Source organism: Bidens hawaiensis, unplaced genomic scaffold, assembly GCF_021521415.1.
Source record: "Bidens hawaiensis isolate Kalapana, Puna unplaced genomic scaffold, B.hawaiensis_p1.1 tig00046250_1, whole genome shotgun sequence".
NCBI classification, from domain to species: Eukaryota; Viridiplantae; Streptophyta; class Magnoliopsida; order Asterales; family Asteraceae; genus Bidens; species Bidens hawaiensis.
Window position 1 is genome coordinate 59,292 of NW_027505977.1, and position 17,837 is coordinate 77,128.

Below are 17,837 nucleotides of genomic sequence, written 5' to 3' on the forward strand. Positions count from 1 at the left end.
AGACCCGATTTCAGCATCTAAATGTAAAATATGTTCCATGATCATGTTTTGAGAAGCTAATGCATAGAAATTAGCCATATTTGAAAATATAGGGTTAAAACTGTCAATATGTAAAGTTTAGAGTGAAAACCATCAAAAGATAAAAGTCTTGGATAACGAATGGGGAAATACTTTAACGAATGAGATTGTGTTTGAATAAAAAACGAGTCTTGTTCTGTTAACGAATGATGTGATGACGAATGATTCTGTTTAAACGAATGATCAAACGGATGATCAAACGAATGAAGTATATCATGAATGTGGTTTAAAACTGAACGAATGTGGAACCATGTTAACTGATGGGTAGTAATAACAGAATGACAGCTGGCAAAAACGGTTACCACAGTTTTCATGAATGAGTTGTTACGTCTAACGAATGAGCATTCATCAGATAACGAATGAGCATTCAAACCTTCAAATTTTCATAAGATTTCCAGATTCAAACCAACATGTAATCAAATCTAGACTACCCACAAACAGGTAAAATCGTCCGTAACACAACCAAAATCCACAATCAACCACTCAAACTACTCGTCCACTCAATCTAAACCTCATCAAACCAATCCAAACCTCAAACTCAAATCCAAACACACTCAATTTTGACCAAAACAGTCAAATTCGTACTTTGTTACCGCCAAAACACACAAATCTTCAATTTTCTTCAATTAACACAAACTAATCCAATTAAACTATCACGAATGATCAGAAGATGATTACGAATAATGTGAACCACAAATTAAGATCAATTATCATATTTCAAGTGGATAAGTGAACAATTTTCAGTCCGTACTGTTCATAATTCAATTCTAATACATTTAACACTCAATTAGTTTTTCAATTGATGTATAAACCATGCATAATTGTTAATCAATCCGACAGTGGCTCTGATACCACTAGAAAAACCAATATCTGATTGATTACGATCTCTATGCGATTACGGATCTAGTCTCTGCTATGATATACGATTAGGATACACTGAATTACATTAACTAGATATCGAGAGAACAAATTGGCAGCATAACGGTGCTTAAACGATTGATAATAATATCAACTTAATAGCTTGAATACTTTACAAGTATATATAGACGATGAAGTCATTCGCTATACAAGCCATAATGAATGAGCTTCATTCGTCATTATACGTTAAGCCCTAATACATTACACCATCGAATAACACATTCGTTGTCCTCATTCATTAACAGACCTAACGAATGAAGCAAATTAAACACGAATGGACACATTAATTTGTTATTGATAACTCTAACGAATGTGTCATTACATGATGAATGTACCTAGTACATTTACCAAAACACCCCTATACTTTAATAAAAAGACCATATACATTTAAACAAAGACCGAGATGCCAAACGTGTACTAACAGATGAAGATGTAGCTTTTGATTGAGGGGCCATTTTTTAGTGTAGCTTTAAAAGAGAATAGTTTGGGATGAATGTGAATATGGATTTGAGTATGAAAAATACCACTTGCCTCACGGTGGGAGCCAAATTGTTTTGGTAAAAAAGTAGAGAAGCAATAACTAAACAAATTCGTTAAGTGAGACAGAGCGTTCTTCAACAATTAGGTAAGCAAATGTCATAAAAGTAAAGGTGAGCACAACGATATAGCGAGGAAAAATCTAGGATCCCGGTGAGGATCTTCGGGAAAACAACCTCGGGAGGGGAAAATTATCCCCTGCCTTAGTTTATTAATATGAAAAATGGGTTACAGCTTGAGAACTGATTGAGAACAGATGCTAAGTACAATAGTGAGTGTTGTGAGTGTAGGAAGTTGTGTGTTCTAATTGTTCTCATCAGCTTCCTTTTGTAAAAAAAGAAATAAAAAACTATGCTAAAAATAGGAAACCCTAGCTATGTGACCGTTGCAAGACCCATTCTTCTTCCCCACGTCCTCTTCAACTGGAACTCTGAAATACCTTAGAGACTCAGTCTACTAGTCGTTTCAGGTTGTTATTCAATGAGTAACCTGCAAGCATATTAGTTAGTTTAAATATAACAAGGATCGGGATTCTGAACCTGCTAAGGATCCCGGATCTCAGGATATCGTCCAAAAAACTAGTCAATATCTTTGTCGAGAAATTGACCCATAACACACACCAATGGAATTCTTTGTTTTAAAACTTATGTGTATGTATATATGTAAAAACAAAAGAGAGAATCGCAGTGGTGTACAAAAGATGAAGCAAGGTTTACAACCCATGATGCACAAAGGCTCCTAAAATTGTTATCATATAAATCATCTTTAAAGGTTAAAAATAGGGATATTGGTTTTTAATAGTTCTAACTTTCACTCGTTGGCTGATAACACTTTCAACTTTCGATATGTTACTCATCACTCCCAACTTTCACTATATTTTGTTTCTGGCACTCCCGAGCTTAACGAACTCTAACTCCGTTAGTTTTTTTTGCTGACGAGAGTATTTTATTAATAAAAAGTAGGTTGTGGGTCCACGCCATCTTCTTTCTTTAACATATTGCATCTTCACCCTCCTTCAATAATTCAAAACCTTAGATCTCAAAATCCCGCCACCATTCCACCGTCCACCGTTCACAACCACCACTCAGTCGCCAAAAGCGACCACAATCTCCACCTACCGCCAACATGAACGTCGTCGGAATACTTCGCTTGGCAAAAAAATGAATTGTTGATTTTCGGCGAGCATCATATCCATCATTACACCACCCACCGCCACAACAAACACAACCTCCACCCTCCGCCACCACCAGCGTCGCACCAACCACCTTCCGAAATCGTCTGCTCGCCAGAAAAACAAGTTGCAGGTTTCCGCGAGCACCATCTTCATCGTTTCTCCATTAGTGAAAAATCTCCATGATCTCCATTGTCATTCTACACCTCTGCACCATCTCCATTGATTGAAAAACGAGGTCTCCGTAAAAACTGAATTCATTCGAAAAATGAAGTTTTCGGAAAAACGAGGTATCTGGAAATGGAGATTATTGAGGTTTTATGTTGAAGAAAGAAGATGATGTGCTACCCACAATCTACTTTTTATTAATAAAAAATTCCACGCTATCAAGAAAACTGACGGAGTTAGGGTTCGTTAAGTTCGGGAGCGCCAGAAACAAATATGGTGAAAGTTGGGAGTGATGGATAACAAATCAAAAGTTGAGAGTCTTATCAGTCAGCGGATGAAAATTAGAAGTATTGAAAACCAATATCCCTTAAAAATATATAGATATCTAAAATTAGCATAGAATTATCTAGGCTAGAAGAATGATGTGTGTTTTTTTTTCACAAATTGTTAAAGAGAATAGTTACATTACTTATATAGAAATAAATAAAGATTAAATGAATACCCACCATCAAATACTACTATTTAAGTGACTTTCAAGTTACAAATCACTAAATACTATTCATAACATGCCCCCTAATGCTAACGGCTCTAATGTCCTTGGTCTTTGCGAGAACCCTGACAATCAATATACTATTTGGTACAAATGGTTCTTGCAGGTTGAAACACAAGTATAAATGACTAATTTACCCATTTTTTGAATTTTACACTAATGACTCTTTTAACGTAATATAAATTGGATGAGGCTCAATGGTAAAGCACTTACTTTACTAGTGAGAGGTAGGGGTTCTAACCTCACAATCTTCAATTCATATGAGAGATGTGAGAGATGACTCTGGCTTGTCAGGGTTTGAGTCCTGATCTCACCCGGTTTTACCGGCTTCTCATTGTCGTGCCGTTTGGCGGGCGTGGGTGTCGAGTTTTATCCGGGGAATCTCTCAATAGGTGGATCGCTAGGGGCTCCGTCCGTCCGGCCTTGTGACCGGCTCGAGCTACATTTAGCCAATGGGAGCCACGTACAGAGTACCCGGCGTTACTTAGTTGGTCGTTCAAAAAAAAAGCAGAATATATTATTTTTTGTTACAAGACTTGTATTGAATTTGTGGATACCGCTATGGAAACAATACATGCTGGATATAAATTTAGCTTGAAGTAAAATAACTTGTCTTTTAGTAGCGAAGCTAAAATTTTTAAATTTATAATTCAAAAGCAAATTTCCATTTCTATTTGTTTCCGGTAGAAGATTAGTCCAACGGTCGATGTTGTGAGACCAATTAGTTATTGTTAAGCCCATATTCTTAAAAAAATTATTAAGTTAGTAGTTTAGTGATGTATTAAATGCTTGAAGATCATTGTTGCTTGTTTTGTGCTTAAGCGTTTGGACTTAGGGATTTATATAGTGAATGTGTATAGATGTGTTTACACGTCCAACACACCACTAACCAGGAGTTGTTGGCTCTTTCCCGATTAATTCATGGAAAGACGAAACCGGTTTGTATGTATCGAACAACACGTTTTGAAACAATAAGTTGGCCTTCAGGTAACTGAGGACGCCATCTGGGCCTCCAAAGACGACCCCATAACATTAGAAAGTTTTCAGATAAAACTCTACGGGCCGTCTTGAAAGGGAAAAAAAGTATTAAAGTTGTTTTTTAATATAAAACTCATATCCTCACAACCAATCCAACAAATATTAAAAAATAAATAGGGGCAAACAAAGTTTCTCCAAATTTACAAAAAATCACTACATTTCTCTCTTAACCCTATAATTTACACTTATAACCACTCACAGCCCCACCATATAATTTACAAACTTCCCTCACATAATTACCCTATAATTTACACTTATTATTATAATTACACTAAATTTGCAAGCTTAAGACACACTATCCAACCCTCTATACCTAAATCCAAAATTATACTAAGACACGCTATATTTTATCTCTCTTTTGTAATTAAATAATACTTTTTATACCATTATCATTATCATTTCTCTCTCCTTCACTCACAACCACTTTCAAAATATATTAAAAAATTATAGGGGAGTGAACAGTAATTTTTCAAATATACAGAAAAATCACCACGTTTTCTAAAATATAAAAATTCTTCACTCACATCATCCTATATGACTCTCTAAATTATAAAAACACCACCTCACATAATATGGTGGGTTGGATGAGAAACCTCACCCTATAATTTGCAAACTTCATTTACATAGAGTAAAGTGTCATTTGCGTCCTTGTGGTTTGACAAATAATGCGAATTTAGTCCAAAAAGTTTATTTTTTGCATATGGACCCTCCACATTTCCCAATTCTTGCCAATTACATCCAAATCACTAACTTCGTTAAATTTAATCGTTAAGTCAAGGGTAGACATGTCTTTTCACTATTTCTTTATTATAATATTTATTTTAGTGAACTGCGGTTTCCGTCCTTGTGGTTTGTCCAAATCTGCAGTTTTAGTCAAGTAGTTTCAAATTTGCAATTTGAGTAATGTGTCATTTTCATCATTGTGGTTTGACAAATAATGCGAATTTAGGCCAAAAAGTTTATTTTTTTGCATATGGACCTTCTAGGTTTCTCAGTTCTTGCCAATTACATCCAAATCACTAACCTTGTTAAATTTAATCGTTAAGTGAATGGTAGACATGTCTTTTCACTATTTCTTTATTATATTACTTATTTCAGTGAACTGCGGTTTTCGTCCCTACGATTTGTCCAAATATGCGGTTTTAGTTTAATAGTTTCAAATTTGCAATTTTCGTCTCTATGGTTTCATTTCACTTGCAATTTAACCCGAATTCACTAATCTCGTTAAATTTGGTAGTTAAACCCATCAGTGTGCCATTCACGTGAGTGACAGTTTTGTCCTTTTTTTCTTTTTTCCTAAATACACCCTAGCACCTCACGTGAGGGGGCTTGCGAATTAGAACTGAGGTTTGTTTTGGGAGAAAAACGACAAAATTGGTAGTCATGTGAGGAGCATGTAGATGGGTTAACGATCAAACTTAATGGAGTTAATAAATTCGAGTTAAATTGCAAGTGAAATGAAACTATAAGGACGAAAATCGTAAATTTGATAGGGACGAAAATTGCAAACTTGAAACTACTGGACTAAAATCGCAGATTTAGACAAACAACAAGGATGAAAACCGCAGTTCACTAAAATAAGTATTGTAATAAAGAAATAGTGAAAAGACATGTCTACCCCTGACTTAACGATTAAATTTAACGGGGTTAGTGAATTGGATGTAGTTGGCAAGAATTGGGAAACGTGGAGGGTCCATATGCAAAAAAATAAACTTTTTGGACTAAATTCGCATTAATCGTCAAACCACAAGGACGAAGATGACACTTTACTCTTGCAATTTTCTTCCCTATGATTTCATTTCACTTGCAATTCAACCCGAATTTATTAACCTTGTTAATTTTGGTCATTAATCAATTTGCGAATTAAGACTGAAGTTTATTTAGGGAGAGAAACGACAAAACTGATCGTCACGTGAGGGGCACGCAAATGGATTAACGACCAAAATTAACGAGTTTAATAAATTCGGGTTTGATTGCAAGTGAAATGAAACTACAACTACGAAAATTGCAAATTGAAACTATTGGACTAAACCGCAGATTTGAACAAACCACAAGTACGAAAATCGCAGACATGTCTACCCCTGACTTAACGGAGTTAGTGATTTAGATGTAATTGACAAAAACTGAGAAACATGACCCAAAATTAAACTTTTTAGTAATTCACGTTATTTACCAAAACATAGATGAAAATTACTATTTACTCTGATAATAATTACAGGGGTTGAGTCTAGAATGCTAAAAAGTTTGACATTTTATTATTATAACCCATCTTCAGAGATCAATCAATCAATCTCTTTTGGAGCCGTAGAACCTTACCGTAACATCAATCTCAATCATCATAAGAATAATAATCATAATCAAACTTCAATTCATTCATTCATCCATCTAGAGATGTTACAGTGCATATTCCTCCTCTCCGATTCCGGGTACATCAGTTTCTAATATCTGCAAATTGAATCTATAAGTTTTTCATTTTTAAATTCAATTACATACAGAGAGGTGATATTAGAGAAGCAGTTGACTGGACACCGTGTCGATCGATCCATCTGTAATTGGTTTTGGGAGCAATCCATCACTCAACCCGATTCCTTCAAGGTACTTACTTGTTTAGTTTCTATTTATTATTTTGATTTGATTTGGGTTTTGTTTGGAATTAGGTTTTGCCTGTCATTGCTTCCCCAACGCATTACCTGTTTCAAATTGTTCGAGAGGGGATCACGTTTTTAGCCTGCACTCAAGTTGAAATGCCGCCGTTGTTGGGAATCGAGGTTCGTATTGTCTACATTTTGTTCTACCTTTACCGTTAATTTGCTTACAACACGAACAATCATACCCAGCAAAATCCCACCCATAGAAAAGCTATTGGTAGTGTTGTGGAAGTTGCTAGGCGCTAGTCGAGCGGTCGGACTTAGTAATAGATACAGCATTATAAAACAACATTAGTAGATGGCAATAGCAAGAAAAGTCCACTTAAGGTGTACACTTCCCTAAAGGTCCTTAACCCTGATCATACGTCTCCACAAACTCCTATTCTGGCAATAGCAAGCAAAGTCCACTTAAGTTGTATTATCATACCAATATCGATCTGATCTAGTTAACTAATTTGGGGTATATGATGTTTACATTTGTTCATATCATATGCTTCATGAGCTTGGTCTCTTTGTTAGTGTCTACAATTTGATGAGTACTTAACATGTATGCATGTAAATGTTGATTTTGAACAAACTAAACAACCATCTGTCATCCCTTATTGAAGTTTTACAAATTTAGATTAGTGATTAACACACACAAGAGCTGGAGTTGAATGGAGATAAGGATCTAGAGTCTAGACAAAGCCAGTAATGGTTTTTGTACAAAACAACATAAGCCACTTAGCTCATATATATATATATATTGCCTGTAGTTTTTTAGAAGTTACTATTATATTAGCTTTTAAATACACAATTCGTGATTTTGCTCTCCTTGTCAATGCACATGAATGCTTATTTAGATCAATAGTTACAATGTTATATATTTTTTTAAATTTTTTTAAATTTTTATATGTATATTACATAGAACCATTCTGTAACTGTTGTCATGATTTTTTTTTCACTAAATGATTTTGTTTACTTTGGACATTCTTATCTCATTTCCCTAAAGCTCATAGTGACTTCTGTACAAGTCACCATCAGCCACTTGGTACAATTGACTGAATGGCATTTTTGATTACCTCACACGTCTCACTTTATACTTGTTATTACCTAATAGCTTATATTAATAACATCTTTGTTACATGCCATTTCCCAGTCTAGATTATGTCACCACAATGTATACAAGTCAATATTTTGTTCCTTATCTTCATAGAACTGTTCCAAATTTGATGATTCCAGATTTCCATGTCATTTTTCCATTTAAAACTTTTGTGCATAGAATCGTATCATGCCTTATTGAAGAAACATGAAATCCCACCTCGCCTGGGTCAGAAGGATGTTCTCCGGTTTTGAACACGAATGAACCCACACCTCGATCTTCTTCTCCGTTTGCTCGAGACGTGCAATGGAAAACGGGGGAGTGGAGGTGACTACTAAGAGTTTCCTCTTTTTTACAGACACAAAAATGTGGTATAGGCCAAGAGAGTCCAAGAGAGGATCCCCTCAAATGAGAGATGAAGGTCCTTTATACAGGGGACTCCATGGCCACCATCATGGACCCTAACCTGAGTGGGCCAAGCCCGGTTAGGGGTTACCTCCACAACCCCCGGCCCATTGGGCCTTGTTTAGTAAACAATACTAATATAACAAATACAAAACGTAATGTCATAAGTAAAATGCCATACCGGGGGTTTAGGACCCTACCTCTACACTTATGTACGAGTCATCATGAGGTATCTTTCCTTAATTCCTGTTGCCTATTTATGTAGGTTGACAAACTGCTTCTTTAATTTCTCATTTGCAAGTCATAAGAACTTAATGCCCAAGGCACTTCCAAATACAATTTACAACAGTAAAATTTGTCATCGATTATATTGGCATTTGCATGATATTGTCACTAGGAACTCTTTCTTATGATCATGCCTTATGTACGAGTCATCATGAGACATCTTTCCTTCCTTTTCCATATTATGTAGGTTGACAATTTGCTTCTTCAATTTCTCACACATAATGACTAAATGCCTGAAGCATTTCAAAATTCAGTTGACATCAGACATTTTTCATTACGTTGAAACATGCATGATGTTGTATTTTCGTACTCTTTTATTTAGCTGAATAAGTGCATGTCTTTTTGGATCAAGTTGGTCGTATTTTTGCTTCACAAGGGTTGCATCCATAGTTACCTAAATTGCGATTCGCTCCGGTTTGGGAACGAAATACGGGTACGCAATTAGCTCAAGGTGACACATTCGGTACGGAGGGGGGTAGGTTCATTTCGGTACGAAACAGTACGGCGTACCATAGAATCTGGTTCGGTGGACTCAGTTTAAAACAAAAATTACCAAAATACATAATCACCAAAACATTAATTCCATGACAGATAATCAAATGTCATACCCAAAACTAAAATTCCATAACATATTATGCAAAAGAGCGTATCCATATTTCATAACAGATTATTAACTTATAATATTATACATAATTTCATTATTTATATAATATTATTTTCCGGTTAAATAGTTTCAATCTATATAATATTTATTTAATTAAAGAATTCCATTATCCTAATCGTTCGGAACACTAAAAAATCGAGTGGAACGCTAAAAAATCGATCCAATTGCCGAATTTTACATCACCAGAAACACGATTACATTACCGTATTGATCGATTAAATTTCCGAATTGGATCGACGTACCATCGGATGAGCGTTTGGTGCACGATTTCATGAGCGTTCGGTACGCTATTGTATTGCGTTTCGGCACACTCCGTTCCAATACGCAATTCACACCTCATGAAGCGTATTTGGTAACTATGGTTGCATCATTTATAACTTTATGCATGGTAACAACCAGATTAAGGAAAAACATGTCTTTGATGATCATGTATGTTATATACTGTTTTTCTTTACCAAGTAAATTTCTTCATTTTTCTGTTTATATATCTATTTCTTTCTTTACTTTGTTATTGTGCTCATATTTGAAACTATGTTATCAATCTTCATTAAGCAAGAACACATGTGTTTGACCAATCAACTTCTAGTTTCTTGGCAGAGTAGCTGATGTCCTCTCAGATTATCTTGGAGGGTTAAATGAAGATGTAATAAAGGACAATTTTGTCATTGTATATGAGGTATGTACATTCAACTTGTACATTGTGATTTATAAATTCAAAACATATTGTACCTATGTTTTCTTATACTAAAGCTTTTTTATTTATCTTTTTAGCTTTGTAAAATGATTTCTTTGTTTCCTTAATTGTTGTGACTTGCAGTTACTGGATGAAATGATAGACAATGGTTTCCCTTTAACTACCGAACCAAACATACTGAGGGATATGATTGCTCCTCCAAACATTGTTAGCAAAATGTTGAGTGTTGTAACCGGGAACACTTCCAATGTGAGTGAGACACTTCCAGGTGCCACGTCATCATGCGTGCCATGGAGGACAACACAATTGAAACATGCAAACAATGATGTGTATGTCAATCTTGTTGAGGAGATGGATACAATTATAAACAGGCATGCATCATAATATCCCTCAACTTATTTTACATTAGGCCTGTAAACAAATTGAACGGTCAGCGAACTGTTCGTGAACCATTTGGCTGAAAGTTCGTTAATTTAATAAACGAACGAACATGAGCACATATTTTTTTGTTCATTTAGTTAAATGAACGAACATGAACGCATGCCCTGTTTGTTCATTTATGTTCGTGAACGTTCACTTGTTTACGTTTGTTTATGTTTGTTAGTATATGTTTATGTTAAAACTTTTAGGCTCATAATAATCTAGTTTTATTTGTATGACTGTTTGAGAGCCGTTGGGCACGAGAAGTTTGTTTATTCAATAAAAGATCAACATGAGCACAGTTTTTTGTTCATTTAATTAACCGAATGGGCATGAACACATGTCCTGCTCGTACATTTATGTTCGTGAAGGTTTGTTTGTCTATGTTTGTTTTAAATTAAAATTTTTAGGCTCATGAAAATTTAATCTACTTTTATGATTGCCCGTTACAATTTCGTCTAGTTCTAACAAACTCTTAGGCCCATTACAATAAGTACATGTTTACTTTTAATCATTATTCGCTTAGTTATGTTCTTTCGTATATATTCTGTTATGTTCATGAACCGTGTGTTTGCACTATTAACAAACATAAATGAACACCAACATGAATGTGCACACTAGCGCGCTTATTTTCTTAACGAACGGACAAGAATAAGAAAACCCTGTTTGTTTATTTGTTCGTGTTTGATCGTTTGTTCGGTTAAAGTGAAACGAACGAACACGAGCATGCCCCGTTCGTGTTTGTTTGGGTCGTTTACTAGCCAGTTACTTTCCATTCTATTATATGATGGATAAGTTTAATAAATACGTTGGTTATTTTCTTGTTTATAGTAAGTTTAGAGAAAATAGACAAAAAAGTGTTTGCGGGTCAACCCAATCCAGCTAATCCTTATGCTAACTTTTTGGTGTTCAGTGATGGGGCGTTGGTGAAGTGTGAGATATTTGGTGTGGTGGAAGTGAATTCTCACCTTTCAGGCATTCCGGATTTGACTCTTTCGTTTGCAAACCCTTCAATTTTGAATGACGTGCAGTTTCATCCGTGTGTGCGGTTTCGACCCTGGGAATCAGAACAATCACTTTCGTTTGTACCTCCAGATGGACTCTTTAAGCTCATGAGTTACAGGTAAGTGGTGGACATTAGGAGTTTAAACTAGCCGAGCCTCAGCTTGAGCTTGTCTAAGCTCCAGCTTGACTCGTTTAAGTTAATAGAGCTTGAGTTTGGCTCGTTTCGAGCTCTATATCCAAAGCTCGAGCTCCGCTCGTGAATAAATTTTGCACCTGAGATCGGCTCGTTTATTATTTGTTATATATTCATTATATTAACATAAAATATATTATTTTAATTATCTTATTTTGGTTATATACGTTTATATATACAATAAAATTTATTTTGTAACATATATTTTTTTTGAACAAAGTTATCATATTTGTATAACCAGTAGCCTCGTTTTATAAGCCTCGTCCGGCTCAATATATGAAGCTCTGGCTCGTTTACTAAATGTACTTCAATTTAGGCACGTGATCGAGCTTATTTAAACTTGACTTGAACTTTTAATGAGCCGTTGTCGAATCTTACGAGCGGCTCAACTTCTTTTAAGGGTGTAAAAGCGCAGAGCCAAGCCCAAGCTCATCTTGGCTCAAGCTTAGATCCTTAACTTTCAAGAGCTCGAGCTCTCATTTCAATTTATTAATTAATTTATTAATTATTTATAATATAAATTTTTCTTATTTGCGTCGGTGTGGTTTTAGGGCGGGCACACAATTTGCCCCTAAAAGTCAAAATGATACATTTGCATTCTTGTGGTTTCAAAACGGGCTCACTTTGAGTTCCTCAGGCTAACGTATGTCCAACAGATTCCTGAAATACCCTTTTATGATGTTTATTTTGCGTCCCTGTTGTTTTGCAACATTTAATTTGCGTCCCTCCATCTTTATCACCTCCATCTCCACCACGACTACCACTGGTCGCCGCCACCCACCACCGGTACAAAAGTTCACAGGATATCTCAGTTAAATCATATGCGGCAACTATCTTCGCTTCCCTAATTACAGGTTCAACCTGATAGCACATTAATATTAATAAAAAATTCAATTTGTAGGAAAATTAGGTAATTATGAATCAAATTTAATAAATTAGACAACATACTCGAATTTGGGCAGTACGGTCCTGGCATGTTTCAAGCAGCTGATCCAGTTCCTTCTTCATCTGATTAATTTGCACTCCTTTCTTACTTTTCATCAATTTGATTCGAGAGTACCTAGTATCAATGCCGTTTTTTCTGAATGAATCAAAAAACAAAAATATTAACGATGTGTATAGTTTCAGAAATCATTAATGAAGTTTTACCATTTGGAGGACTTGAATCAATTGTGAAGCATTGATGTGGATAATGTGTCTGATTGACGATGTGAGTTGTGGAAAGAAATTAGGGCTTGAAAAAGGGGTGGCGCCGAGAAACATATGGATGGATGCAAATACGAAATTTAAATGAGCCTTGGTGTCACCCCCTTTTACAAGCCCTAATTTCTTGCTATTTTTGCCCTAAAACCACAATGACGCAAATAGGAAAAATCTCAATATATTATCTAGTTACTTTAACATCATTTTATATATTATATAAATATATGATCTATATATTAAGTAAAAATTATATAAATAACAGGCTCGTCTAGGGTTGCAAGCTGGCTCGAGCTCCATAAGTGAAGTTCGGTTGTTTTTAGCGAGCTGATTTCGAGTAGCTCACGAGCAGCTTGGCTCGTTTACCCCTAGCTTGTTTACAAACCTAGTAGATATGCATTGGTTGTGGTATTAAAAACCACTAAACATTTTCGTCATTTAAAATGAAATAGTAAGCTAGTATTTGGGTTGATGGAATGGAATTGTCTATTCCGTTATCCCTTCTGTTCCATTCCTTTTATCATTCAATTCTATCCAACTAACAAATTAAATCCTTAAGGATTGAAAGTTTGTCTACGATATGCTTTTGAAGTAAATGATATTAGTGATGATTTGATTTTGACTGCACTACAGGGTGAAGAAGTTAAGGAATTATCCTATATATGTAAAGCCTCAGATGAGTTCAGAGTCGGGTACGTGTCGTCTTAGTGTAATGGTCGGGATCCGGAATGATCCTGGAAAACCGGTTGACTCGATAGTAGTGCAATTCCGACTCCCTCATTGTGTATCATCTGCTAATCTGACTGCAAATCATGGGACAGTAAATATCCTTGCTGATAAGGTACCACTCTCATCTTGTCCATAATCTGTACCCATTCATGCATACACTCAAATGTATTTATGTAATCCTACATGCATGGAAATGGGTCAAACGGGTTGAAGTCTACATCTTCTGTCTACAGGCTATAACCTGTTAAATTGGTTTTCTTTTAAAAAGTAGATGATTGTTGTAATCTCATAGTTTTTCTAATCATATTGAACATACTTTCTATATAATAGAAAATAGACGAATAATCTTTGCAACGTCAACCGAAGTACTCAACCAGATCCGACTTGTTTCAATCTACAACTATTTAGGGGTGTAACAGAGCCAAGCCTGAGCCTGTCCAAGCTCGAGTTCGACTTGTTTAGCTCTATTTCTAAAGCTTGAGCTAGGTCGTGAGTAGTTTTTCAAATCGCGCTTGACTCATGCTTAATATTATATATTAGTATCAAAATATTATTTTTGATCTCCTTACACTCTTTTTGATCATGCCCCATTATGTTATTTATTTTCATATTACATCTCCAGACATTTCTATTTTGTATTTTGTTCTTATTATTTTTATCTATTTTATGTATTATAATAATTATTATGATGTGTTATTATTATTATTATTTATTATTATATTATATTAGTGCTAAACTTTGATTTTTTTTATATTGTCTCATACGTATGATTTTTGGAGCTGTGAGCCTCTCTGGAAGCCACCTCTCTATTCTCCGGGATAGAGGTATGGTTTGCCTACATCTCACCCTCCCCAGGCCCAGACCCTACTTATAGCTTTGCTATTAGTGGGATTTCACTGGGTACGATTGATTGATTGATTGATTAATTAATTAAATTATTATGTTTGTGTACGTTTATAATTATTTATATATACGTATTTATAGTTATAGTTTTTATATACAACAAAATACGTATTATATAATTATTTTATCAGAATTTATTTATAATAATAATTACTATGTAAATATATATGATATATTAAATAAAAAACATGTATATAATAGGCTCGTTTAAACTTGTTTTGGCTTGCTAGCCGAGTCAAGCTCAATATATGACGCTTGGGATCGAGCTCGTAGGGATGAGATCGGTACCGTACCGAATGGTACCAATACCGAAAACATGAAAAATGAATACCGTACCTATTGTTCGGTTGGTACTGATTCGGTACAGTATCGGTATTCAACACTTATGTTACTCCCTGTGTTCGTTTATTAAATAAGTCACAATATAAGCTCAAGCTCGGGCTCAAGGTCTGTTTGAGGTCGGCTCAATTCGAGCTTTTAGCCGGCGATCTCAAGTAGCTCATAATAGCTCGGCTCGTATACACGCCTACACCTACGCATTTAAATTGCAAGAATTATTTTCAAAAAATATATATATTTTTTGATGTGCAGACATGTAGTTGGTCTGTTGGTCGGATCCCAAAAGACAAAGCCCCACAAATGTCGGGAACATTGGTGCTTGAAGAAGGCATAGAACAGCTTCATGTAAAGCCTACATTTCAAGTAGGCTTCAAAATCATGGGGGTGGCTTTATCAGGCTTGAAAATAAACAAGCTGGATTTGAAGAATCTGCCTACACCGGCTCACAAGGGCTTTCGGGCTCAAACAGAAGCCGGTCAATATGAAGTTAGATCATAGTTTCACATTTGACATATAACATTTGAAAGTCAAACATGGCATTGGATTTGTTGTAGTTTTGATTCTTTTTTCTTTTTTTTTTAATGAAGTATGTTTGATAACTTTAAAATTGGTTTTTGTTTCATGACTACACTACCAAAAAGTGAGTAATACTTAAATGCATTTTCCTTGTATATGAAATTATCTGAATAATATAATCTTTAATAGTGCAAGAAAAATTTATCAAGGCATCAGTCTGCTTGCGAGAAGACCAAAACGGAGATGACTATTAGGGTGCTCAGAGTACCTATCGCAATGAGGAGATAGGTACCGGCGAGGCAAATGCAATTGGATATTTGGGTTTTGATCAAGTTATGAGTTCACACAGCTTGGAATGGTCCATAATTTCATAGCGGTTATACCTGCGCACTTGCTGTGTTTTAAGCATGATAATTTTAACATTGATACTGTGTATCATTACACCCGTTGAAGTCCCCGCACATGTAAATTTAAAAATATAGTAAACACTTTTTCAATTTAAACAAAATGATTGAAACCCTAAGAAAATTAGCATACTCAGGGTCAATATTTAAATACCATTAGATTCTAACAGAGAAACAAGTTAAAAATATAAGTTGTCGTAGTTTCTCTTGTGAAGATTATTTTAGTAAGTGTAGAGGTAGGGTATCAAACCCACCAAGGGACCTCCAAACGGTAAAAGATATACACTCCTGCCATTACTACTCAATAGCTTATATTTGTACGATCAAGTACTGATTCTCACGCCGGAGGATGGTTACGAGAGAATCCCCCCCCCCCCCCATTCCTCATAACGAGCTCACGATGTTCTGTTTTGCTGGATATACTCGTCTGCGCCAAGAAGGTTTTATAACTCATCGTGAGAAATATTTAATCATATCCCTCGGACTAACGTGTTAGACCTTGAGGGGTGAATTTGTGTTTCTTCATTGGCGTCATCCGTGCATATCGCTAGAACAGCTAACTAAATATCACTCCATTCTTGATTCAGATGAGTGGCAAAACTACACCAAAAGAGGTTGGCCAACATTCAAAGGCCAACCAAGAAGGAAACATCGAAATTCTGGACGTCACAGGTAGTGGTGACGGCAACGCTAACGCGTCCACCATTCATCCTACTATCACAGAAAAAGCAAAAACAAAATAACATTCACAACTAACCATGCCGCCAGATATAATGACTTGGTTAGAAGCTGAACAACAGAAACTCAAGGACAAAGTCCAAGAAAAAATGACGGCAGTCCTTAAACCACGAACACTGTTCGATGGAGAGTCCAGCAGCAACAACGATGAAGAAGAGTACGAAGAACACTTAACGCCAGTTCGTACAAAGACACCAAAAGCGAAAGCGACAACTGCTGGGCAAAATAAAGAAAAATCACAGCGGTCGCGCCCAGAAGACGACTCGCGTCTAGATGACCCCGACTACGAAGCTAGTTGGACAGGTCTAGACACCGCCAAAAAATTGGTAAAATATCATCCAGACGCGACAGAAGACTTTCTAAACCATACCGACCAACAACATTGGCCGGAAAAACAAAGTTTGTGGCGAGAATCGGCGAGGCAGAACTACCAGAAAACCCAAAGATTCCGCCAACAGTGGGTCAATATGACGGCATATCAGACCCAGATGATCACCTGCAAACTTTTACAGCAGCCGGGCTAGTGTCAGGGTGGACCATCCCATTGTGGTGCCACATTTTCACATTAACACTGGTCGGAGCCGCCAGAGCCTGGTTCGAAAGATTGCCAGAAGGGCAGATCACGAGTTGGGAGGACTTATCAAAAAAATTCATCCAACAATTTAGCCAACAAAGGCGTCACATTAGCGACCCAGCAGGCATTTTAAATGTGATTAGAAAGGATAATGAAACGTTAGAAGATTTCATTACCAGATTTAACCAGGAGGGTCTGAACATTGGTGGCGTGAGCGAAGAACTTCTGCGCGCAGCCTTCTGCCAAAACGTAAAGTGTGGCAATTTAATTCGGAACCTTACAGGCAGAGATGGTATGCCACACCGATGGGATGATGTCATGACTGCAGCCAAAAGGTATGCACGAACAGAAAGAAGTCTGGGTAAAGAACTGGCAAGAAATGATGTAAGAAATGATATCAATAGAGCCCGCAAAGGCAAAAAGATATCCTCCGTATGCTCAAGATTGAACAATGAAAGCCAAAAAAGGAGTCCACAACATACGACTCCTTCAAGAATAAACAAAAAGGGCAGACAAGCGCGTCCAGATGGACTCAGCTGACCAAGAGCTCAGCCCAGATCATGTATATAGAAGGAATCC

General features: G+C 36.1%; 1 protein-coding gene across 1 annotated transcript; it reads left to right on the top strand.

Moving 5' to 3' along the window:
• The first annotated feature begins 6,839 nt into the window (after positions 1-6,839).
• On the top strand, positions 6,840-15,685 carry LOC143616214 (AP-3 complex subunit mu-like). Its single transcript, XM_077089107.1, has 8 exons — positions 6,840-6,886; positions 6,956-7,055; positions 7,118-7,228; positions 10,130-10,219; positions 10,361-10,608; positions 11,571-11,780; positions 13,689-13,896; positions 15,279-15,685. The coding sequence occupies exons 1-8, from the start codon at positions 6,852-6,854 to the stop codon at positions 15,522-15,524; spliced, it is 1,248 nt and encodes a 415-aa protein (XP_076945222.1). The 5' UTR covers positions 6,840-6,851; the 3' UTR covers positions 15,525-15,685.
• The last annotated feature ends 2,152 nt before the right edge of the window (positions 15,686-17,837 follow it).

What these genes read in the sequence shown, in the direction of transcription:
- LOC143616214 (XM_077089107.1), top strand. Translation starts at nt 6,852, where the DNA reads ATGTTACAGTGCATATTCCTCCTCTCCGATTCCGG. An exon ending in CGCCGTTGTTGGGAATCGAG is followed by an intron (nt 7,229 to 10,129) that starts GTTCGTATTGTC and finishes ATCAACTTCTAG; the next exon opens with TTTCTTGGCAGAGTAGCTGA. An exon ending in TTTAAGCTCATGAGTTACAG is followed by an intron (nt 11,781 to 13,688) that starts GTAAGTGGTGGA and finishes ACTGCACTACAG; the next exon opens with GGTGAAGAAGTTAAGGAATT.